Raw genomic sequence first — 21,545 nt, 5'->3', positions numbered from 1 at the left:
CCCAGTGTTCCACTAGAGGGCGCCATGAACAACAACCAAATCATAGATTTTATATTATGCATGCAAAAAGTTTAAATTCAGCAATTTGGTATATGGTGAAAAAAATAATCCAAGTAACCAGTTTTGGAGCTAAGGTAGCAAGGAGAGCACAGAAGGGAGGACAGGTTGGCAAAAGAACCATCAACACCCCAGCCTGCTGAGCTGCCTGCACCATCAGGCAGACCCATGACATGGCTAAGAGACATGTCTAACAACAGTCCTAGTGAAACAGAAAGGTGAGAGTGGGTGTCCATTCCAAACTGTCAGCTTGGGGAAGTTACTCTCCTCACCTACAAAATGGATACGTCAGCTCACCTGCATTCATGCACAGGAGGCTGTGTGGGGCTATGTAAAATAATGGAAGTGAGGTCAAGGCACTTGGTAAACTGTCAACACAGGAGGTATTAAACGAGGAAACCTAATTTCCAGAGAGAAAGGTTACTTAAAATGATAATAAACCCCTCACTGCTGAGAATCTGCAAGCAGGTAGGGGATCACCTAAGACAGATGGTCTAAACCCTACTCTGTACCAATGCTAGAAATGGGAGGGAACAAGGAGACCTGGTTACAACCCCTTTGACACTGAAAGCTCTTTGTGATGTCCTCAACCTCACCCCACGGGACTGGCATTTCATGCATGAGAAGGCCTCTGCTCTGGTCTCACTGGTTCGTCTTACCTGTTGCTTCATTAGGAACACCTGCTCATCCTCCGCTGCCAACTCTTTGTCATGGACCAGCTGTGAAGTGAAATGACATACTCATTTGTGGTCACAGGCCAAGAACACCAGAACTACTATCAAAATTCTCAATGAAAGAAGAATCTTGGGCTCGGGTCTCAACATGGACCTGGGGAGAGTCCCTGCTGCAACTGCACAATTACGTTTTTTCTAGCCTGGAACCAACTCTGTCCCGAGACCAGCCTTGGCATGTGGCCAACTGACATTTTTTTTTTTTTTTAATTTATTTATTTGACAGAGAGAGAGATAGCGAGAGCAGGAACACAAGCAGGGGGAGTGGGGGAGGGAGAAGCAGGCTTCCCGCTGAGCAGGGAGCCCGATGCGGGGCTCGATCCCAGGACCCTGGGATCATGACCTGAGCCGAAGGCAGACGCTTAACAACTGAGCCACCCAGGCGCCCCACCAACTGACATTTTTTAAGTCTGGCAGGTTCTAAATGCCTCCCAGATCAGGGCCTGCAGATCAGAGGTGCACAGGGATCTCCTAACAGTTATCCAGAGGTGTGGTGGCACTGTCAGGACTTAGTGGGAAACTTCAACCCAACTCCATGTGGGCATTCCATCACTCATGCCCCACCACCTGGAGCCATTTACTTAACACCAGACTTGAGATGAATATTTTTTTAAAGGCCCTTGGATTACGTTTTTCTTCCCCTTAAAGTGGTTCAGTACGTAAAACAGATTTCTTTATATATTTCTTTTCTCATAAAAACAAACAGACAAATAAACCCCCAACAAAACACAAACCCTATAACTCAAACTGACTGACTTGGCTACCTTTCTCACAGGTGGCTTCACAATAAAATCTTCATATGCATCTTCTGGCTTCACAGTTGTGAAATTTTCATGTAAAATCGCTATTTTCTTTTCATTGTCCCAACCTGCAGGTCTAAAAGCAAGGAAATAGGGATTGATGTGCTTCTCCTGGGACTGCCTCACAGCACACTTCAGAGCACATTCCGGGTTAAGAGGGCTCCTAGGTGAGTGCCTTTCTCACAAGATCTGGTCTGTAGTTGCTGGGCCTGGCTTCTAGCTTGTGGCAGACAAGCCAAAGTTTAGTGCTGGCAAAACCCATCAGCTTGACATCGCAGGTCCTGCTCCACACTAAGCTCATGGGGCCCAAGATCTAAGGAACCAGAATGAGATCTTACTGACTACACATGCTAACCCACAGAAGTGTTCAGAGCTTTCACACAACACCATCCAGAAGAGCAAGGACACAATGGGGCCTTATTCCGAGAGAGCAGAGGTTGCACAGAAGAGCACAGAGGACAGAGCTCAGGACGAGACTGTTTGTCTTGGGCTTCAGTGTAGAGGAAATTTCTCTGAGAACTCTTCTGAAAACAGTTTTCTTATGGACTGCTTTATTAATGTTACTGGTGTGGGAAGATGTGGAGCAAAGGAGGGCATCAGGACCTACACTCTCCTGGGCCCCAAACCAAAGGGACACAAGGAGTCCTTGAGGCTCCTACATGGGTGCTGCCCTGATTGTTATCACTAATGGCACCCAAGTTCCATTAAGTTGAGCTACAGTAGCCTACATTCCCACCAGACTCTCCTAAAAGAGCAACTGTAAAATGCCCTACACAACACACTTTTGAATTCTACAAGCTGTAAAAAATGCCAACTGATTGTTCTCGCAGGCCTCCCTTTCCCCACATAACCACTGCTTCACAGCTCTATGACCCAGACAGCGTTCTTAGCCAGGGTGCTCTACCCAAATGGTTTTGCTGACTTCACCAGCTCCCAAATAGCTAAAATACCAACAGGATCAAAGATGCAAAGGGACAGGGTATGATCAAAATACCATCAGGACCCTGGCAGCCTTCAGAAGCTGTGAGATGCTTCTCTCCAGAACAGCCCCAATCCCCAGACCATCTTCCTCAGCTTCCTGTTCCTCAGGATCCCAAGTGATTTGGGCACTCACATACCACTCACTGAGCTTGTGTCTCTGGTGCCTGCCTGATCGCTCTGGACAATTCTCTAAAAATCCATCTAAGGCTCTAGCTTTGCCATCTGTAAGCAGCCTGAATGAGGCTCTCCCTGAATGCTCAGGAAGCAACCCTATTCAGTCCCCAGAGCTCTTGGCTTTCATATCTTCAGCCTTCTCAGAAACTGTCCCTCCTGCCCCTCCATTCCTTCTGGCCTGCTTAGCACACAAACACTTAGCCTTCTGCCATCACCCCCTCTGCCCTCCCTGCCACAATGCCTCCACTACTCCATTACTGCCCCACCCCTGCCCTCCCAGTGCTGTGTGCAGGGACCACATCTTGTTCATTTCTGCATCCTTAGCATAGAACCTGGGCACCTAGAAGTGCTCAGCAGTTGCTGAAGGCACTGTAATTCCCGAGAATATCTACGCCTACAAACACTAGCACAAGTCCTCTCGGAGGCCACACAGCTTCAACATTCATTCATGCATCCAAAACACTCATCATTCTCCAGGGACAGAAAGACACAAACTGGAGGAAACAGGTATCTAAATCTCTGCCCAAGAACATCAGCCCCAGTAGCTCCTAAAATATGAAATGCCAAATATACAGTACATATTCAGTATAGCTAAAGCTCATGCTGATAGGTACACCAACGAAGGTGCCTGCAATCTTCCCTGCCAATGAGCAGAGAAATCAAATGCTTCAATAGAAGATTATCAGGGTCCCCAAAGCCCAATTCCCTACACTTCAACTCCCTCCTCCAGCCAATATTCTATCAGAGCTGACAATAAGTGGCAAAAATGGCTGGCTTAAGTTTTGGCACCTTGCTCTCAATGAAGAAAGGCAGCACACCTGACCTCACTCCACCTACTTCCCTTAGACTAGAGGCAGAATGACAAGTAATCTGGAGAGGAGCTGGGTCTACCTATCCCCTGTGAGGTCCAGCCCAAGCACTTCGCCCCATGGCAGCAGAAAACTGGCTGTGTATGACAGAGACAGAAGGCACCTTACTTGGAAGGATAAAATGTGAAAAGCAAATGTACTATAAAAAGAAGCATTAAAAAAAAAAAGCATTTGAAATAACCTATAAGGAACTCACATAAAAACTGCATCCTTTTCCACAACTAAGGCAGGTGTGATAAAGTGGAAGCCATACGTTTTATGAACAATGTACTTATACAACAAGTCGAGGTTTTTCTCCTCCTTCACTGATGTGTAAATCAAGGCTGCTCCATCTAATCAATCTGCTTAAGGAAAACAAATTCACTGCAGGAGGAGATAAAAACAAACACATACAAGCATAATCCTCTAAGTACTACTCACAGGTGAATCAGTTTTTGCTCAATACATGATCAATAGAAAGCGTTAAAACTTTTAAAACTAAAACGGTAATCGTAACAGATGAACCACGTCGAAAGCATAAAGCATGTCAATGCTGGCAGACCATGCACTTCATTTTTTAACACCTAGACTGCTACCTTTTGACCCATCAGGTTGGTTCCTAAGCAGTCAAGTTAATGGCTCTGAGGTTAGCCCAGAAAAACATCCTCGGCATAACCAAGGTACACAGATTTGTTCCTGGACAGATGGTTCACAAGGGATCCAGTTTATCATTAAGCCCATCTTTTGTAAGAGATGGATACCTAACATGTATCAGCACCCTCACTGAGCTGGACAAGATAAAAGGCCCAGAGGAAGTGGCAGGAATCTATCCCTCACCCCCAGATCCCAGAATATAGAACCAAAGCACCAACTACTATTGTATTTTTACAGAAATAAGATTCAAAAGACTGCTGACACAGTATCTCTCTCGTGGACAGCACAAAACAAACATATGGGAAAAACTCTGTCGCATCTAAAACAATACTGTGTTGGGTAATTAACCCTTTCTGCAAAAAAGCAAAGTTTAAAAAGATTTCCAAAATATGATAAAAGTAGTTTGGTACTAAGACTATCCATATCAGCTTTCTTCTTAATATGAAAGCCTTATCAAATGTACAGCATTAAAAATAAAAAGTGATGAAAGACAGACACAAATTAGTAAGTCTCAAATTCCAATACAGTAAAATACAAAACTCGCGAAAAGATGTATATAATTTCTCCATGGCAGAAGACTGTTCTGGATTCAGGAAGTACTTTAGCTTTTTGAAGATGCCCCAAATGGAGAGAAGCCTGGATCAGCACAGAGAGGGGAGCCTGCGCTCCTATGCCCTGACACAGTGTCCCAAGGATACACTGGAGGCAGAACCTCCGTAGGTGTGACTGGATGAAGTCAAAGTGCTCGTCCCTGTAATCATGCTCCTTCTCCAGGACACTCACTGCATCACACTGCAGGGAAGACAGAAAGAGAAAGGAGTCATCTTTTTGCTTCTCTCCCTGCTGAGGATGGGAACAGCATCTTCTTTAGAAATAAGGTATCATAGTTCCAAAGAAGAAAGCCGAAGCCAAAGGTCTAAGCATTAATCAGACAAGAGTCAGAAACAACTGGAGAGTTTTCTTTCATCCTGGGCCACAGTTTCCAGAGCTGTAAAGTGGGGATAGAACAGTCTGATCACCTCACAGTTGTTCTCAGAATCAAACACAGTCACATCAGGAAGCAGGCCCATGGGACATGGCCGTGCACTGCACACTCCATAGGACTCCTGTCTCACAGAATATAATGCGAATGGCACACTCTGGTTGAGAATAAAGTACTTTTGAAACCCAAAATGTTGTGTGTGTTTTAAGTCTATTTATTTATTTAAGTAATCTCTACACATAACGTGGGGCTCAAACTCACGACCCGAGATCAAGAGTCTCAGGCTCTTCCGACTGAGCTGGCCAGGCGTCCAAAAACCCAAAATGTTTTTAAAGCTACTTTTTTTTTCTTTTGCAAGAGAAACAACTTTATTTCTCTCTGACTGAACTTAATTTTCATTCTCACATCATTATTCTATAGGGTACAACAAACTGAAACTTTGAGTTCCCTTCCTTCTTTTCCTACTGAGTGTTATGTTCCTTTCTGAAAATCATCTCAAATCCAACAGATTTTAAGAGACTAAAACCCTGAAGAATTCTGCTCTTCTGTATTATTTTTTATAATCAGCTTGGGCTAGATCAACTGGTTCACAGAGCCTTAAGAAAACTGCTTTTAGTTCTAAGTTTGAATCACTCAACAAAGTTGACAGTGCTTCATGGAGAGATTAACTCAAACTATGAACAAACTGAGTGATGTCATGTTTCCAGCAGCAACATTAAATGACAATATTCTCTAGCCTGACCTACTCAATGTACCTTAGTGAATCCCAAATTAGTACAACTCTCTTGTAGGAAGACACACAAGTAAAGCCCCTTAGTTTCTTTCAGATGGTGACTGTACACCGGCCAAACCCAGCCAGATTTACAATTCCCTGGCACATACCTTTGTGCACACCACCAACACCGGGATTCCCAGGTTATGAGTCAGCATATTGTCACCAAGAGGCAAGGCAACATTTTCTTCATCAGGACCTGAGGTCAAAGGTCCTCTTCTCTGTGGGGAACCTTGACAACCTTCTTCAGGCTCAACATAGTCTTGAAAATCTTTCACAACTACAGGTGAAAAAAGGAAAAGAAAATCACACATAAATAAAAAATACACATGCCAGTTTTAGGAAACCAAAAAAGGCAGTAATAAGCATAAAACATAAAGAGTCATAACAAACTTCCCAACTCTACTCTACTGCAATATTAGGGATTTGGAGGTAGTGACGCAAAATGCCAATTCTGACACATTCAGTCTGAGCACTATAAATTCAGAGCAGCAAAAACATACCCCCGGACATCTTTAATTATATACAACTCTTAAATAGGTTTTAATTTTTTTATTTACCTATTTCTTTAAGATTTTATTTTTAAGTAATCTCTACACCCAATGTGGGGCTTGAACTCATAACCCTGAGATCAAGAGTTGCATGCTCTACCAACTGAACCAGACACAAGTTTTTAAAAAAGAATAAGTGTTGGGGCGCCTCAGTGGTTCAGTCGTTAAGCATCTGCCTTCGGCTCAGGTCAGGATCCCGGGGTCCTGGGATCAAGCCCCGCATCGGGCTCCCTGCTCGGTGGGAAGCCTGCTTCTCCCTCTCCCACTCCCCCTGCTTGTTCCCCCTCTTGCTGTCTCTCTCTGTCAAATAAATAAATAAAATCTAAAAAAAATAAAATAAAATAAAATAAATAAAAAAGATTAAGTTTTTGTTTTTTTTTTAAAAGATTTTATTTATTTGACAGAGAGAGACACAGAGAGAGAGGGAACACAAGCAGGGGGAGTGGGAGAGGGAGAAGCAGGCTTTCCGCTGAGCAGGGAGCCCGATACGGGGCTTGATCCCAGGACCCCGGGATCATGACCTGAGCCGAAGGCAGACGCTTAACGACTGAGCCACCCAGGCGCCCCAGATTAAGTTTTTTTAAAAAAAGTTTTTAAAAAAATTATAAGATTTTAATACTTTCTAATGTGGAAAAAACCGCATTTCTTATATATCTAATATTTTAAAAAATGAGACTAGTAAAATCATCCGAATTCCATAAGAACATGCTGTTTCCATACAGCTGACATGTCTGTACTAAGGAGCGAGGCTGGGCTTGGCCAGCCCATCCACATCTCTTCATCATCGTCACTCTTGTGGACTGTCTCATCTTTAGGAGATCCCGAGTCACTGTGCAGTGCTGACCGACCTGTTCCTGCCTAACACACAATGGAGTCAGTGGTATAATGTCCACTTCTTGGCACACACAGTCACTACTTCAGGCCAAGAGTGCAATCCCACAGGAGGGCCTTCAAGCTGAGAATAGTCCATGGCCCTGGTTAAGCTAAGTGAACACAAAGCTCACGGACCCATACCTTTTCATGGGTACTTCAAGGCTTACATGTCAGGCCAGAAAACAAGGATATGATAATTAAAGGTACTTTGAGCTAGAGCAGCAAACACGCAGCTCTATACCCTTCTACACCCATTAGGACAAAAGGACCAAAATGCCTTTTAGTCTCATCCACAACATGCTCATTAAGAAAATACAAATAAATGGATTAAAGAGAACCTTGAGAGAGGTGCACATACTCCTCTTCATCCACAGACAGATTTCAAATATTTTTTTTAAGGGGGGGAGGGGCAAAGGGACAGGGAGAGGAAAAGAACTTTTTTTTTAAGATTTTATTTGTCAGAGAGAGAGAGAGAGAGAGACAGCGAGCACGCATGAGCACAAGCAGAGGGAGCAGCAGGCTCCCTGCTGATCAAGGAGCCCGATGTGGGATTCAATTCCAGGACCCTGGGATCATATCCTGAGCCGAAGGCAGACGCTTAGCCGATTGAGCCACCCAGGTGTCCCACAATTTCTCTTTATTAAGCTCATTCATATAATTTCATTGTCAGTATAAACACTCAAGAGATCTTCACTGCATTAAAAAAAAAAGAAACCTAAAAAACAGAAATGTTTTCTGATGAACTTAGCATGGCTGTTGAAGGATTTTGAAGAAATCAAAGGTTCTCAAATTTTCTCCTTGAAAGCATTTTAACAAATCTTCAAATCAATGGAAAACACAACGGCTTAAGTGTGGGTAATACCTATCACTGTCCAACATCACATGAGGCACTCAACCAGGAATTCCAAGACAGTGAGCATGGCAGAGCCTGGAGCAAGTTACAGGTAAGCTAAGTGGCTATGGGAAGTGAGGCAGGGGTGCGCCAACTCCAACGGTGAGCTCCAGGGAACTCCATCACCCAGTGCACTGCATGTATTCTACATATGCCAGGATGTAAAAATAGTTGAGAAGCCTAGGGTTAGACTAGTCACTCTCTGAAGGACTGACTTAACTATAGCTATCGAGCAACTGTAGGAAACACACGTGTTTTTAATAACTCAGCATTTTAGAAAATAAGTTGGAAGGCAGAATTAAGTGTTCATAACATAGAGATTGGTGAAAAAGGAAGATAAAAACATAATGACTGTGTAATTCAGATAATAAAATTTGCATTTCCCTTAGGGGGCACACATACCACAGTATTAACAATTTCTCTCCAATGGTGGGATGGCCAATATTTCACAGTCCACCTGGGGGGTCCCCCTTTAGCATCTCATGGGAGTGGGTAGGGGAAGGAGATCAGAGTACTCTACCCTAGCTGCTGCCTCTCTCTCATCTTTTCCCTCCTACCTCATTGATCACCCACTGATTCCACAGTCCTGAAAAGATTTCACAGACAGCACCTAATCTTTTTTCTCTATTTGATAAGCAAGGGAAGCCCCAGACATAAAGCAGGAAAGACTAACCTACACAAGTACCACCTTCTAGTAGCTCTGGGGTTGCTCTGCCCTCCCCGGTCACTGCCAGCCAAACAGCTGCCACAGATTCAGGACCCCTGGGGAATCGCATCCTGAAAGAGTGGCCCGCTGTGGAACAGCATTCCAAACTCAGCAGACTGGAGACCGGCACTGGATTGGAACTAGGCTGGGTGACAGCCCTTCGCTCATTCAATATAATACCTAGAGTCCAACTGATCTGCAAAGTGGGAGTCTGATGAGCAAGAAGATGGATGACTGCTTTATGAAAATGTAACCTACAGCCAGTACTAACAAAGGCATTCCTTCAACAGGCAACACAAAGGCACGACTACCATCCAAACATCTTGGAGGCAGGGCGGTGAAAACAACAGAGGCCTTCAAGGAAGGTTAACCAGAGTCATGAGGCACGGACGTGGTTCCAGCAATCGCTAGTTGCCCTCCTGTGTCCTCTCTCCTCTACTTCCTTAGAACCAAACCCAACCCTGACACATGGAACACATGGCCATACAGAACTACATTTCCCAGCCTCCTTAGGAAGACAATAGGCACGCACCCTTCAGCCCCTCTTTCCTCTTCCTCCATGTGCTGCCTGGAACACGGATGTGAAGGCTACAGCTCTAGTTGTCCAGAGGAAGAGAACCACACCCTAGAGATGACACAGCAATAAGCAGAAGGAGCCAGGATCTTTTGAGTCTGCCTTCCCAGAGCTGCTTTCCAGGCTTGAACTGCCTACCTCTGGATTTCATTCATAGGACAGAAATCAACTTGTCTTGTTTAAACCACTGTTATTTTGGGTTTTGTGTCACAAGCAGCTGAATCTAATCCTAAGTGACAGACATCAATGACTAAGCACAAAATAAATTCAATAGTTCATGGGAACACAAGCTCCCAGGAGCAGGCATCTTATCTGCTGTGTGCATCTCCAATGCCTAGAACAGACCCAGTCCAAGAAAGACACTTTCCCTATCTGGGAAAGAAAAATATCCTTGGCTTGATCTTTCTTTTTTTTCTGTTTTAAAAATCTTCACAAGGTTATAACACTAAGAAAAAAGATTCAGAGACTGAAATCTCCAGGGCATTAACCCATTAATCTGGGTAAGCCTGGGGTTACCAGTGAATGGGCAGTGAAAGACAAACAGCTCTTCAGCCTCAGAACTATTCTAAGAAGTTGGCTTTAAGTTCTCTATTCCAGGGGAAAAAGAGGCATTATCTAGAAAGGTCAGTGGTTGAAGACAGACGAGCTGAGCTGCATAACAACCACTGTAGCACACATGCGGGTGACCCGGGAAACACACATGCATGCAGCAAACCAAAGAATTAGATGTTAAACTCCCTGTTTTAGCTAATGTGGGACAGGAGCAAGAGGAATTTATGATAGGAAGACACACAGTGAGAGATACGATTTAGAAAGCACATCAAAATTTCTGAACCCTTCTGCCAGTAAGTGTGAAGATCCCATGTGCCATGCCCTAGAAGCCCTCATCAATTCACTAAAGGGAATGATGTCATCCTGTGGCAAAAAGCCAGGCTGAGCCCAGCCTGCCCTGGCCAAGACTGTTGCTGCTGCACACGCCACAGCCCCAGCCCCTGCCCCTCCCATTTCCCTGGCAAGTGGACAGAAGCTGATGTAAGTGCACAGAAGCAAGGGAAAGGAAAAATAAGCTTCTGAATCACAATAAGGAAAAACAAAACAAAACAAACTTTGTTTAATTTGAAAGTTCTCTGTTGTCAAAAGGACTTGGGTGTCCTTAGTCTCAAAATAGCCTCTCATTTTAATGACAAAAAATGACCTTCCTATTTCTAACTAAAATCATACTTGCTGGATCCCAAAATGAACTAAGGTAGAAGCTCAAAGATTTCTCTTTTGTAGGGCTTCCTTTAAACCTCTCAATAAGAGAGTCCATGGGGCCTCAATGGAATCCCAGGGCAATGGACTCAAGCTGCAGATCCCACAGTAGGCCTCCACACCCACTGATGCTAACTCAATAGCCAGAATAACAGAAAAGTGGAAAGACCCACAGAACTGATCCAAATTTGAGGGGTGAGGAAAGAACCCTTATTTTAAAAGAGAACCAATGAAGATAATAAGGAATATGGATTCGTTTACTTTCTTCAACTGTGATGCTTGAGAATAAGACTGCTTTAAATACTTTTTGACTACTGAATTTACAAGAGCAACTCTGAAATAAATGGTACAAACAAAACTACATATTCCATAAGGGAAGCTTTGTAACCTCCTGACACTATGAAAAGGAAGGTGGCTTGAACCATCCAAAGACACTAGTGAATTTTCCAATTAAGAAAATCCTATTTTACTTACACTTCCGTTCCAGCTCCCTCATTTCTTCTGGTGGAATTTTCATTTTATCAATGTGCTCACGTAAAACACTAGCCCATTTCTGTAGAGATTCCATCACGGTCCAAGGCCTAGACATGTCTGCAACAAAAATGACCAGGGTCTCCGGCAAGGATTCAGCAGACACTGCAAACTTCAGCAAGCCTTTGTGGTATAGGTCTCCATCCAGAATCCACACATTGCAGCGTGTGTGATCTAAAAAAGTAGTAAAGCTAAGTTACTACCTGACAATAACCATCAGCACAGCTGGAAAAAAGCCACATCAAGAAGAACTTGAGGAGTGCCTGGGTGGCTCAGTCAGTTAAGCATCTGCCTTCGGCTCAGGTCATGATCTCGGGGTCCTGGAATTGAGTGCGTCAGGCTCCCTGCTTAGTGGGGTCTGCTTTTGCCTCTCCCTCCACCCTCCTCCCACTCCGCCGCTCATGTGCGCTGTCAAATAAATAAAATTAAAAAAAAAAAAAAAAAGAACTTGAAGGTAACCACCGTAGAATTCCAGACAAAACACAAAAAGAAATCCTCTTTGGAAAAGAGCCCAAGTGTTCAGTGAGCAGTAACCCTTGGTCAAGGTGCCTACTGAACTAGCTACACTTTAAAAATTGGTAATTACCATAATATATTATATCCACATCTAAAGAGATTCCAGCAACGTCTGAGGAATAAAGAGTGAAGGACATTTTAGCTTTCAATAGGAATCAAACGATACATATAAAAGCTAAAATGTTCACTGGTCAACTGCTCTATAGTCTATGTAGTCCATTCTCCTCAGCTACCAACAATCCATGGGGCAACAAGCTGTGCCGAAGAGCCTGTGGTTAAACAAGCTCTTCTTGTCAGGCACACTAAGCAGGGAGTTCACATAACTACAAACGGTGCCAAAGACACAGGACCTTTGTGTTTAAATGCCAAGATAAAATCATTACATATAAAAATTGAGGTATAAGAATTACTGGATGCCTGGTGATATTAAGGAATTAGTTATTTTTGGTATAATAAGAATATAGTTATGTTTTAAAACATCCTTATCTTTTAGGGGCGCCTGGGTGTCTCAGTCGGTTAAGCATCTGCCTTTGGCTCAGGTCATGATCCCAGGGTCCCTGCTTGTGCTCTCACACTCTCTCTCTCAAATGAATAAATAAAAAATCTTAAAAAAAAAAACAAAAAACTTATCTTTTAAACATACATATGGAAGTATTTGCAAATGAAATGATATGTCTGAAATTTGCTTCAACATAACCCAGTGTGGAGTGAAAGAAGTGAGAATATAGTTGAAATAAAATTGCTGAAGAACTGTTTAAGGTAACTCTTTGAGGCAAGTAACACACACTGGGGTTCATGATCCTAAGTCTATGTTGTACCTATTTTTAAAGGTCTTCCGTAATAAAAGATTAAACATACACACAAATGTGCAACTACTGACATTTAATGAAGCACATGGTTCCAAAATCATACCTGGATGATCAAACCATAGAAGATAATTCTCCACAATGATAAGCTATTTTAAAAAGTTTTTAGGTATCATTTTTGAGAAATACTTTTCTTATAAAAGTGCCTTGAGGGAGAACTCCTACAATCATAAGTATCATTTCACTAACTTCTTTCCCAACAAATTCCAAAATACACTTTTAAAAACCTATCTTCTGTCAGCTATGCTTTTTTGTGTAATTGATTCATTAAAACATATACTGTTAAAAATTTTATACTCACGACTTTATTTCAACAGTATAAGGTATCTCCACCTAACTAAACTTTCAAAGTTCTAATACACTTTATTTATTTTTTAAAGATTTTGTTTATTTATTTGACCAAGAGAGATAACGAGAGCAGGAACACAAGCAGGGGGAGTGGGAGAGGAAGAAGCAGGCTTCCCACCAAGCGGGGAGCCTGATGTGGGGCTCGATCCCAGGACCCTGGGATCATGACCTGAGCCGAAGGCAGACGCTTAAAGACTGAGCCACCCAGGCACCCCTCTAATACATTTTAGACAGTGATTTTGGTTTGGGTTCTGTGGATGTCTTGAAGGATACTGCCCTGTACCTGAAGCCCACTGATTTTAATGCCTTCCCCTCACCAGGCATGGTTCCTTTCTTCAGCTTCTCTTCCCACTGCCCACTACACATAATCAGCCATGCGCATGGAAAGCACACACACCACGTGATGTTAAACAGATGCCCACAACCCTGGAGGCAGTGGTTCTTTGACGTGTCATGCCCCACCACAAACCAGGGACAAGCCAGAGACCATTTTCTCTACCTGTGTGATTGTCTGCAAAATGTATTATTTATAACCCACTCACATCACACAATAAAAAAGACTACTGATGAAAGATGTATAACTAATCACTGGTAAGGCAACTCCTCCATCAAAAAAAGGCCTGCAAGTAGGTGGCCTAAAAATGCAGAGACCAGGAAATTTTTAAGGCAACCTTAAGGAATCTGAAATAAATGTTAACATGTTCTTCAATTCAAAGGCAAGTGAATATGGTTAATATGATGCTTTGGCATGATATACGCTTATGCCATCTTGACACAAGAAGCTACACAGGTTCACAGAATGTTTACACCAGGTTTTGTACTTTCAAAAGGGTACTGGAGCTACCACTGTGTCTCAAGTAGTCGGCCACCTCTCATTCCATCAACCTACAAAATAGGTATTGTTACTCAATTCTACAAATAAGGAAATGGAGGTGTGGAGGGCTTAGGTCAGTCACAACTAGTGATTACAGAAGCAGGACTCTGAACCAGTTCTGGTGGCTCCAAAACCCAAGTGCTTTCCACAATACCATGCTGCCCAACAAAAACAGGATGCAAAAGACTCAGACAATATGAAGCCCTCTAAGCCTGGCCCAGTGGCCCCTCAGTCCCAGACTTACCCACACTGATGCTGGTGGGCCCAGCTGAGCACGTGAATGCCTGTCTTCCTTATTAAGAAGAGCCCTCAGCACCAGGCCTACCTCCTACCTTTCTTTCACAACTTTCAGGCAATGTTTGGCATGGCAAAGGAAGCTAGGAGAGGAAGAGCAGGAATCAGGCCTCTGGGGTTCTAAAATGACCATTCAGTTAACATTAATAGAATGCAGGTCTCCAAGATTTAATAAGAGATCCTTATCTATGACCTCTATTAAATGACTCTTGGAGATCAAAGAATTATATTGCTGGAAAGGACCTGGGTTCATCTTCTTCATTTTAGCACTAAGGAAATGGGGAACCAGAGGTGGTGGGATCTGCTCCTTTATATAATCACCCTTATACTGTGATCCCTACTGTTTAAATGGGTAAAGGCAAATATAAAGTAATCTAACACAGGTATTTCACCCTTAGATGAAATAACCTTCTTACAAATGAAAAGACCTAGGCACCAATGATTATTTGTTTTAGAGCCATTCATAAAGCTTCAAAGTTTATAAAAGAGGTATTACTGAGTAGTGGTAACAAAAAACAATTACTCCAACCCAACTCATCATTATACTTATAAGAAAGAATTTTTAAGTAATATCTAATCTTTATAAGAGTGTTTATCATGTACTTTTCTTTTCTTATCATGTATTTTTCATATTCCCAACTATCCTGTAGGTAGAAACTATTACTATCCATATTCTAGAGATAAGGAATTAAGAGAGAACATCATCACCTCCAAGCCTCTATTTCCTCCACTGAAAGAAACACAGGCAATCAGCATTTCTACATTGTCACAAAAAGACTCAAAAAACTCTACTGTGAATATCTATTGAGCTGTTATTCTCTGAATCATACGAATTTCAGATTCTCCACTAGGACATGGCAGAGTAACAATGTGCCCAAATCAATCTGCCAAGCATTTCTCTCATAGAAAGGTCCAAAGTGTTTATGTATTTATTTTTTCCAAAGCTTTTAAGAACATCTTTCTTACTACCTTTATGTGCATTTGAAACTTTACCTTCAATATCTCCTTTTAATTAGGGGCTACCCAGAGCAATAGCTAACAGTCCCAATTCCTCATTTTTATTAACATACTCTAAAAGGGAAAAGTGGGTTGGGGCGCCTGGCTGGCTCAGTCGGAAGAGCATGCGACTCTTGATCTCAGGGTCATGAATTTGAGTTCCATGATGGGTGTAGAGATTACTTAAAGAAATAAACTTAAAAAAAAAAAAAGTGGTAAAGTCCTGCAAAGATATACATTTCATCTGTTGCCCTGTGACTAACTCTCTTAGAACTAAACAGAAAAGTGAGAATGCCTAGACACACTGCAGGAGCCACAACCACGGAGTATGAGACATGCATATACCCCTTACCACGGATCAACATTTCACTTACCGTCTCGGTCCTCATCATGGACGCTGAGGTAGAGATACTCTAGGCCTCTTCCTTTTTTGCCATGCTCAGCTCCTTGAAGTTTAGTCATGAGGGTTGTTTTCCCAGAGCCGTCTTCACCTACAAACGATATACAGAAGAAGGCAAAGTGTGCTGTTTATTCTAGGCAAGGACGGGGAGTCTTGACACTTACACAAGTGACAACTAAGAATTTCATGCAAAGCCTGCTGCTGAGATCTGACCTGCATTCATCATAAACAAAGTAGGCTTTGCTGTAAGAGTGGGTGGGGGGATGGTGATAAAGGTGGCAAATTCCAAGATCTAAAATGATATTCTACTGCAGTCATCCTTATTTCACAAGGGACGGAATAAGGCAGGTCCACAGGCCCTACCTACAATTTGTAAGACATGCATCTGGAGAAGTGAAAGTAAAAGGTGGAGTCAGTTTCTCACAAAATAAACTTCTACTACAAGAAAAGCAAGAAATCTTCAAAATATAATTAACCTTAAAGCCAGGAACTTGGAACTAAAAAAAAGTCTGATCCTGCCTCATAATCATGAAGAATAGAAGCTATTATTCACTTTTGATTTTAGTACTTCTCTTTCATAAGCATCCTGGAGGCTAGGAAACTGGTGAAAATAATTACAGACCTGAGCAAAACTCTTAAGTACAGTCTCAGTAATTATCAAGCTCCTCCTCATCCCCCTCCCACCAACTAACAACCACCCCCACCCCCGAAAAAGAAACCTTAAACATTAAGACAAACCACCACCCAGAAACATTACTAGGCACCCCTGGGATTTAATAATATGGAATTACAGGACATGAGAATTGAGAGGCATTCCACAGATCAAAGGCCTCTTCTCCATCCCCAGTGCCACTACTGCATTCAGATACTCCACATCCCTTCTGGGCCATGGTGAACACTTGTCAGCCTGACTTCAATATCTGCTCATTTTTGTCACCTGCAACTCTGCTGCCAGAATTCCCTTTCTAAAACACAGATCTGGTGACCTTGATGCCCCACTTAATGAAGATCTCTAACGGTCCTCTATTCCTCTATTAGCTTCTGTAGTGACTATCACCTAAAGACCATAAACTTCCCTCAAAAACACTGGCAAAATTACCCTAACAGCTATTGCCAGGAGGATTAGGGGATGGAGGGGAAACAAAAGGCCTTGAAACTGAGGGGCCTCCAGGAGAAAGCATCAACTCTTCAGTCCTCCACAATCTGCCCCAACTTACTTCATCCGTCACCTTCCACAAGGAGCTTCTGGCAGCTTCCAACCCCCCACACCCTCCTGTCACCTCTGTGTTCCTACAAACACTAACCCTCTGTACCCTTTCATGTTGACACTTATCCTTCAAAACACCGGACACCAAAAGTACCCTCCCGCAAAACATCAAGCAATGTGATGCTCCCACAGTCATCCTGCCATGCCAACATGGTGTAGCACAATTACCAACCTATCAGTCTCTCATTAGCCTGAGATTCTTGTGCAAAGTCTGAAAGATATCTGTGCTGTCTCTGTGCCCAGCCTACAGGAACCGCTCAACAAATGGGTTCTCTGAATGAATGAACCTGATCAAACTCCCTCACTTGCAGAAGGAACTGAGACCAGACACACTAAGGGACCTGACCCAGCAATGAGGGCTGGAATAATGCAGGAAAGTCCCCAGGGAGGACTCCAAGACCTACTGTCCTTTGCAGGGTCTCCCCGACTGTGCACTACTTATGAAGATGAAGAAATGGCCCCGGTGTCATTTCTAGCCCTGACCCCAAGTCATCTTGTTCCTGCACCTCCTTCACCTAACCTACTCATATTCTCACCCTCCCTCCCCACATCCGCAATTTGGTGAACTTCGAGGCTATGAGCGCAGGGAATCAGGGACATTTAAAACAAGGTTGATGTTGCGGCCAAATGACTAAGGAATGTGCCGACAACTCCATGCCAGCATCACTGGACTCTCCAAAAGAGATGTCCCAACCTCAGGCACGGTGGACTTGGCCATCCTCCGGCTGTCCAGCCAGGATCTCCGGCCCTCCCGGGAGAGGCAGGCTGCGGGCAGGCGGCAGGGGAGAGAGAGGCTGGGACCTGTGAGAGGGGCGCCCGTCTCGCCCACCCCAGCTCCCCGGGCAACGCCCCGCCTCCGGCGCTCACCGAAGACCAGGATGTTCTTGCCGGACGGCAGCTTGGACCTGGCGCGGGTGGACACCTCGCTCAGGATCGAGGACCTATGGGGACAACAGCGAAGCGGTCAGCCCCGGGGCTAGCCTGGACCCGACTGGACCTACCCTGCCCGCGACGGCCCGTCAGACCGTCAGACGGTCCAGTCCAGTCCGGCCGGCTCCCCGCCCGGCCGCGCCCTCCTGGGCCCAGCCGGCTCGGCCCGGCCGCCTCGCTGTCTTACCATAGGCTCTGGCCTTCTTCCTCCTCACTGGTTAGGTCGCCGGCAGCCGCCACGGCGGGCCCGTTGGGACCCAGCAGCAGCTTCTTCTCCACCCCCACCGGCGCCATCTTGCCAACTGCAGCCACAAAGAGGGCCCTCCCCCGGGCCCGCCGAGGACCCGCGAGGACCCTGGCCGGGCCGCCCGCCGCCCGCCGCCCCCCGCGCCACACCTCACGCCGCCCGCCCTGTAGGGTCCACGCCGCCCGCCGCGCTCCGCCGGGCCCACGATGTCCGCGAGCTCCCACAGGGTCGTGAGGCCGCCGCGGTGGTGGAAGGTGGGCGGCGGTCAGGCGGCCGCCGGGGCAGCCATGCGCAGAGAGGCGACGGCGGCTGGAGGGGGAACCGCCCGGACGGAGAGCGCGCGGGCGGCCTCTGCCGGCCAAGGGGCGCAGCGGCACCCGGCCTGGGGTCCTCGCCCCGCTCCGCGCTCGCGGTGCGCCGTCGGGGGCCAGGAAGCCAAGTGGCCTGGCGCGAACAGTTCAGGCTTTGGAGTGAGACCAGTGCACCGACAGCGCCATTTATCTGGCGCTTACCTGTGCCACAGTCACACATTATCTCACTGAATGTATCTAACCCTTTCACAGACGAGGAACCTGAAGCTTGGAAAGCTTAAGAAACCTTCCCGAGGACCCCAGTGCCAGAAGATAGCATCCCAGTACTTCAATCTTATTGAGTTTAAACTATTATATCATGAACTCTGCCCAGTTCTCACCAAGCCCCGCACTGAAAGATCGACCTTAAACTAGACCCTCAAATCCTCATAAATAGCCCGCTTTTCTACTCCTCTTTCCTTGACCCTATTAAAACTGCAAGGTAGTGATCTTTGCCGCAGTAAACAATACACTCGAGTTTATTAACGGGTTTTTTAAAAATGTTATTTCCAGGGAGCCAGCATTTCGCACCAGAAATAGGCAGCTTTAATTTCCTTTCTTGGGGTGGGGGGTTGAAGGAACGAAAAAGATGTGAAGGATAAAGGTCAAGAAGCGACAAGGGGAAATAAAGTAATGGGAAAAAACCAAGTCCATTTCACCTATCCAGCTTAACTTTAGGTGTGGCCTCTGAGGGATCTTGCTATCCTCAAACAGCTCACTTTATAAGGCATTTCTAAATATCACAAGGAAGTGGGATATGGCGGAAAAGCAACCACCTACATGAGTTTCAAATGAGCAGAATTCTGATCCGGCTCTGCCAAATGTTGGCAGCAAGAGTTACAGGATCCAACAAATGGGCATAGCATCTGCCAACCTGAATGTAAGGTTCAAACAAGACAATGAGAGTGAAAACCCATTAAGAGTTACACCCTTGGAAGTCTGAAAGTGTTACAAGTCATAAATCTGAATTTTCACAGGACAGAAGATGGAGTTTAAAACTACAGGCCAGTGAACTTATCAGCCCTAGGTAAAATTCTCTAATGTGACCAGTTGGAAAAGGAAAAGATAGGACTAGATTTACAGTCTTTTTCTTTTTTGCAGGAATACCAGGCAGGAGGATGTTGCAGACACAGCAACTACAGTTTTCAACAGGGCATCTGGCAATTCACATCATAGATAAGAAAGTGAAAAATGTAAGCTGAATGATAGCATTGAGGCAAGTTAAAGACTAGGCCCAGAGGGGACCAATGAGCAGGGACAACCAGAGGCTGCTAGGAGCCTGCCCAACCTCTCACCCTGGCCCAGCCAACTCAAGTTGCCATCAGTGACTTGGATGAGAAAGCAGCAGCACACTCACGCTGTGGATGACCTGAAGCAGGAAGGGATGCCTAATATACTGGATGACAAACTGGGTGCAGATTAAATCTAGCAAGATGGGGCGCCTGGGTGGCTCAGTCGTTAACCATCTGCCTTCGGCTCAGGTCATGATCCCAGGGTCCTGGGATCGAGCCCTGCCTCGGGCTCCCTGCTCCGCGGGAAGCCTGCTTCTCCCTCTCCCACTCCCCCTGCTTGTGTTCCCTCTCTCACTATGTCTTTCTCTGTCAAATAAATAAATAAAATCTTTTTAAAAATAAATAAGTAAATAAATGTAGCAAGATGAAATTTAAGACACTACTGAAGTTCTGTAGTGGGGTTAAAAATAAAAGCCTAAGAACAAAATAGAAATTAATTAAAATTATAATCTGTAAATCATAAACTATATTAACTACAGTCTGAGAGTTGATCATGTAGAATACCAAGAACTATCTCAGGTGAAGTCCATAAAACCTCATTGGGCCCCTCAAAGCTGATCCCTTACTCTGGCAGTCAGGCCACATTTCTTTCTGGACACAGTTTATAAAGACAAAGAAGTGGGGGCGCCTGGGTGGCTCAGTCGTTAACCATCTGCCTTCAGCTCAGGTCGTGATCTCAGGGTCCTGGGATCGAGCCCCGCATCGGGCTCCCTGCTCCGCGGGAAGCCTGCTTCTCCCTCTCCCACTCCCCCTGCTTGTGTTCCCTCTCTCTGTCAAATAAATAAAATCTTAAAAAAAAAAAAAAAAAAGACAAAAGAAGTGTCCAGTGGTCAGTGACTAAGTTCATAGGAGACATGACACTGTTCCGCTGAAGTAACTGGGGCTTATCAGCATGAAAGATAAAGCATGTAGAGGGAAAAGGGGAAAGTGATGGATATCTATCTTTGCCTTTCAAGGACCGGCATAGTGGAAAAGAAATTCAACTTTTGTGATTCTACAAAAGGTGCTCGAGGAAAGCACATTTCATTTTAATGTAAGGAAGAAATGACCATCAATTATTACCCTAAGTAGTAAACTCCATGTTTCTGAGGATTTTTGTAAAATTAAGGAGAGCCACCAATGGCCAGGTACAGCAGTTCATGCCTCTGGCAGCAAACTACAACTGAGGTCAGTTCCAACTCCAAAGGTCTGTCATTATTAAAATCATTTTTTATTCCCAGTTGATTTGGCCAGGTCTGAATTCTTAAAGCCATACAGTTCTCTGTCATTATTCTTCGGCTTTCCTTTTGATATGTCATTTATTTTATTACCAAATATTTCCATTTGAAGGAAAAAAAGCAGCTCATGTTAACCAAAAGTTAGTCAAGGGTTAGGACAAAATTTCAATATTTCAGAAGGTAATAGAGTATTGGTTATTTTCTTTTCTTTTTATTATTATTATTTTTTAGGGGGGGAGGGGCAGAAGGAGAGAGAGAATCTTAAGCAGGCTCCATGCCCAGCATGGAGCCAATGCGGGGCTTAATCTCACAAACCCTGAGATCATGACCTGAGCTGAAACCAAGAGTCAGACACTCAACCAACCAAGCCACTCAGGTGCCCCAATACTGGTTAATTTAAATATAGCCCATGGGACGCCTGGGTGGCTCAGTTGGTTAAGCGACTGCCTTCGGCTCAGGTCATGATCCTGGAGTCCCGGGATCGAGTCCCACATCGGGCTCCCTGCTCGGCGGGGAGTCTGCTTCTCCCTCTGACCCTCCTCCTTCTCATGCTCTCTCTCTCTCATTCTCT

At 44.6% G+C, this 21,545-nt stretch overlaps 1 protein-coding gene across 2 annotated transcripts in view; it reads right to left on the bottom strand.

The window, feature by feature from the left end:
* The window catches only part of DYNC1LI2 (dynein cytoplasmic 1 light intermediate chain 2), a 40,787-nt gene extending 22,553 nt beyond the window's left edge, over positions 1–18,234 (bottom strand). The window contains exons 1-9 of one of the 2 annotated variants that reach the window (XM_078063068.1): positions 18,056–18,234; positions 17,806–17,879; positions 15,646–15,762; positions 11,321–11,551; positions 6,110–6,279; positions 4,944–5,037; positions 3,809–3,944; positions 1,553–1,664; positions 717–776 (exon numbers count right to left, since the gene is read on the bottom strand). In XM_078063068.1, coding sequence (XP_077919194.1) covers positions 717–776; positions 1,553–1,664; positions 3,809–3,944; positions 4,944–5,037; positions 6,110–6,279; positions 11,321–11,551; positions 15,646–15,762; positions 17,806–17,879; positions 18,056–18,162 — 1,101 coding nt within the window. In that variant the 5' untranslated portion in view covers positions 18,163–18,234. The remainder of the gene's footprint in view (positions 1–716; positions 777–1,552; positions 1,665–3,808; positions 3,945–4,943; positions 5,038–6,109; positions 6,280–11,320; positions 11,552–15,645; positions 15,763–17,805; positions 17,880–18,055) is intronic. The other variant, XM_078063067.1, reaches the window with a different exon arrangement.
* Positions 18,235–21,545: the final 3,311 nt, after the last annotated feature.

This window comes from Halichoerus grypus, chromosome 15 (genome assembly GCF_964656455.1).
Source record: "Halichoerus grypus chromosome 15, mHalGry1.hap1.1, whole genome shotgun sequence".
NCBI classification, from domain to species: Eukaryota; Metazoa; Chordata; class Mammalia; order Carnivora; family Phocidae; genus Halichoerus; species Halichoerus grypus.
The sequence above is the reverse complement of the archived record's forward strand: the minus strand, read 5'-3'. Positions and strand labels throughout refer to the sequence as shown.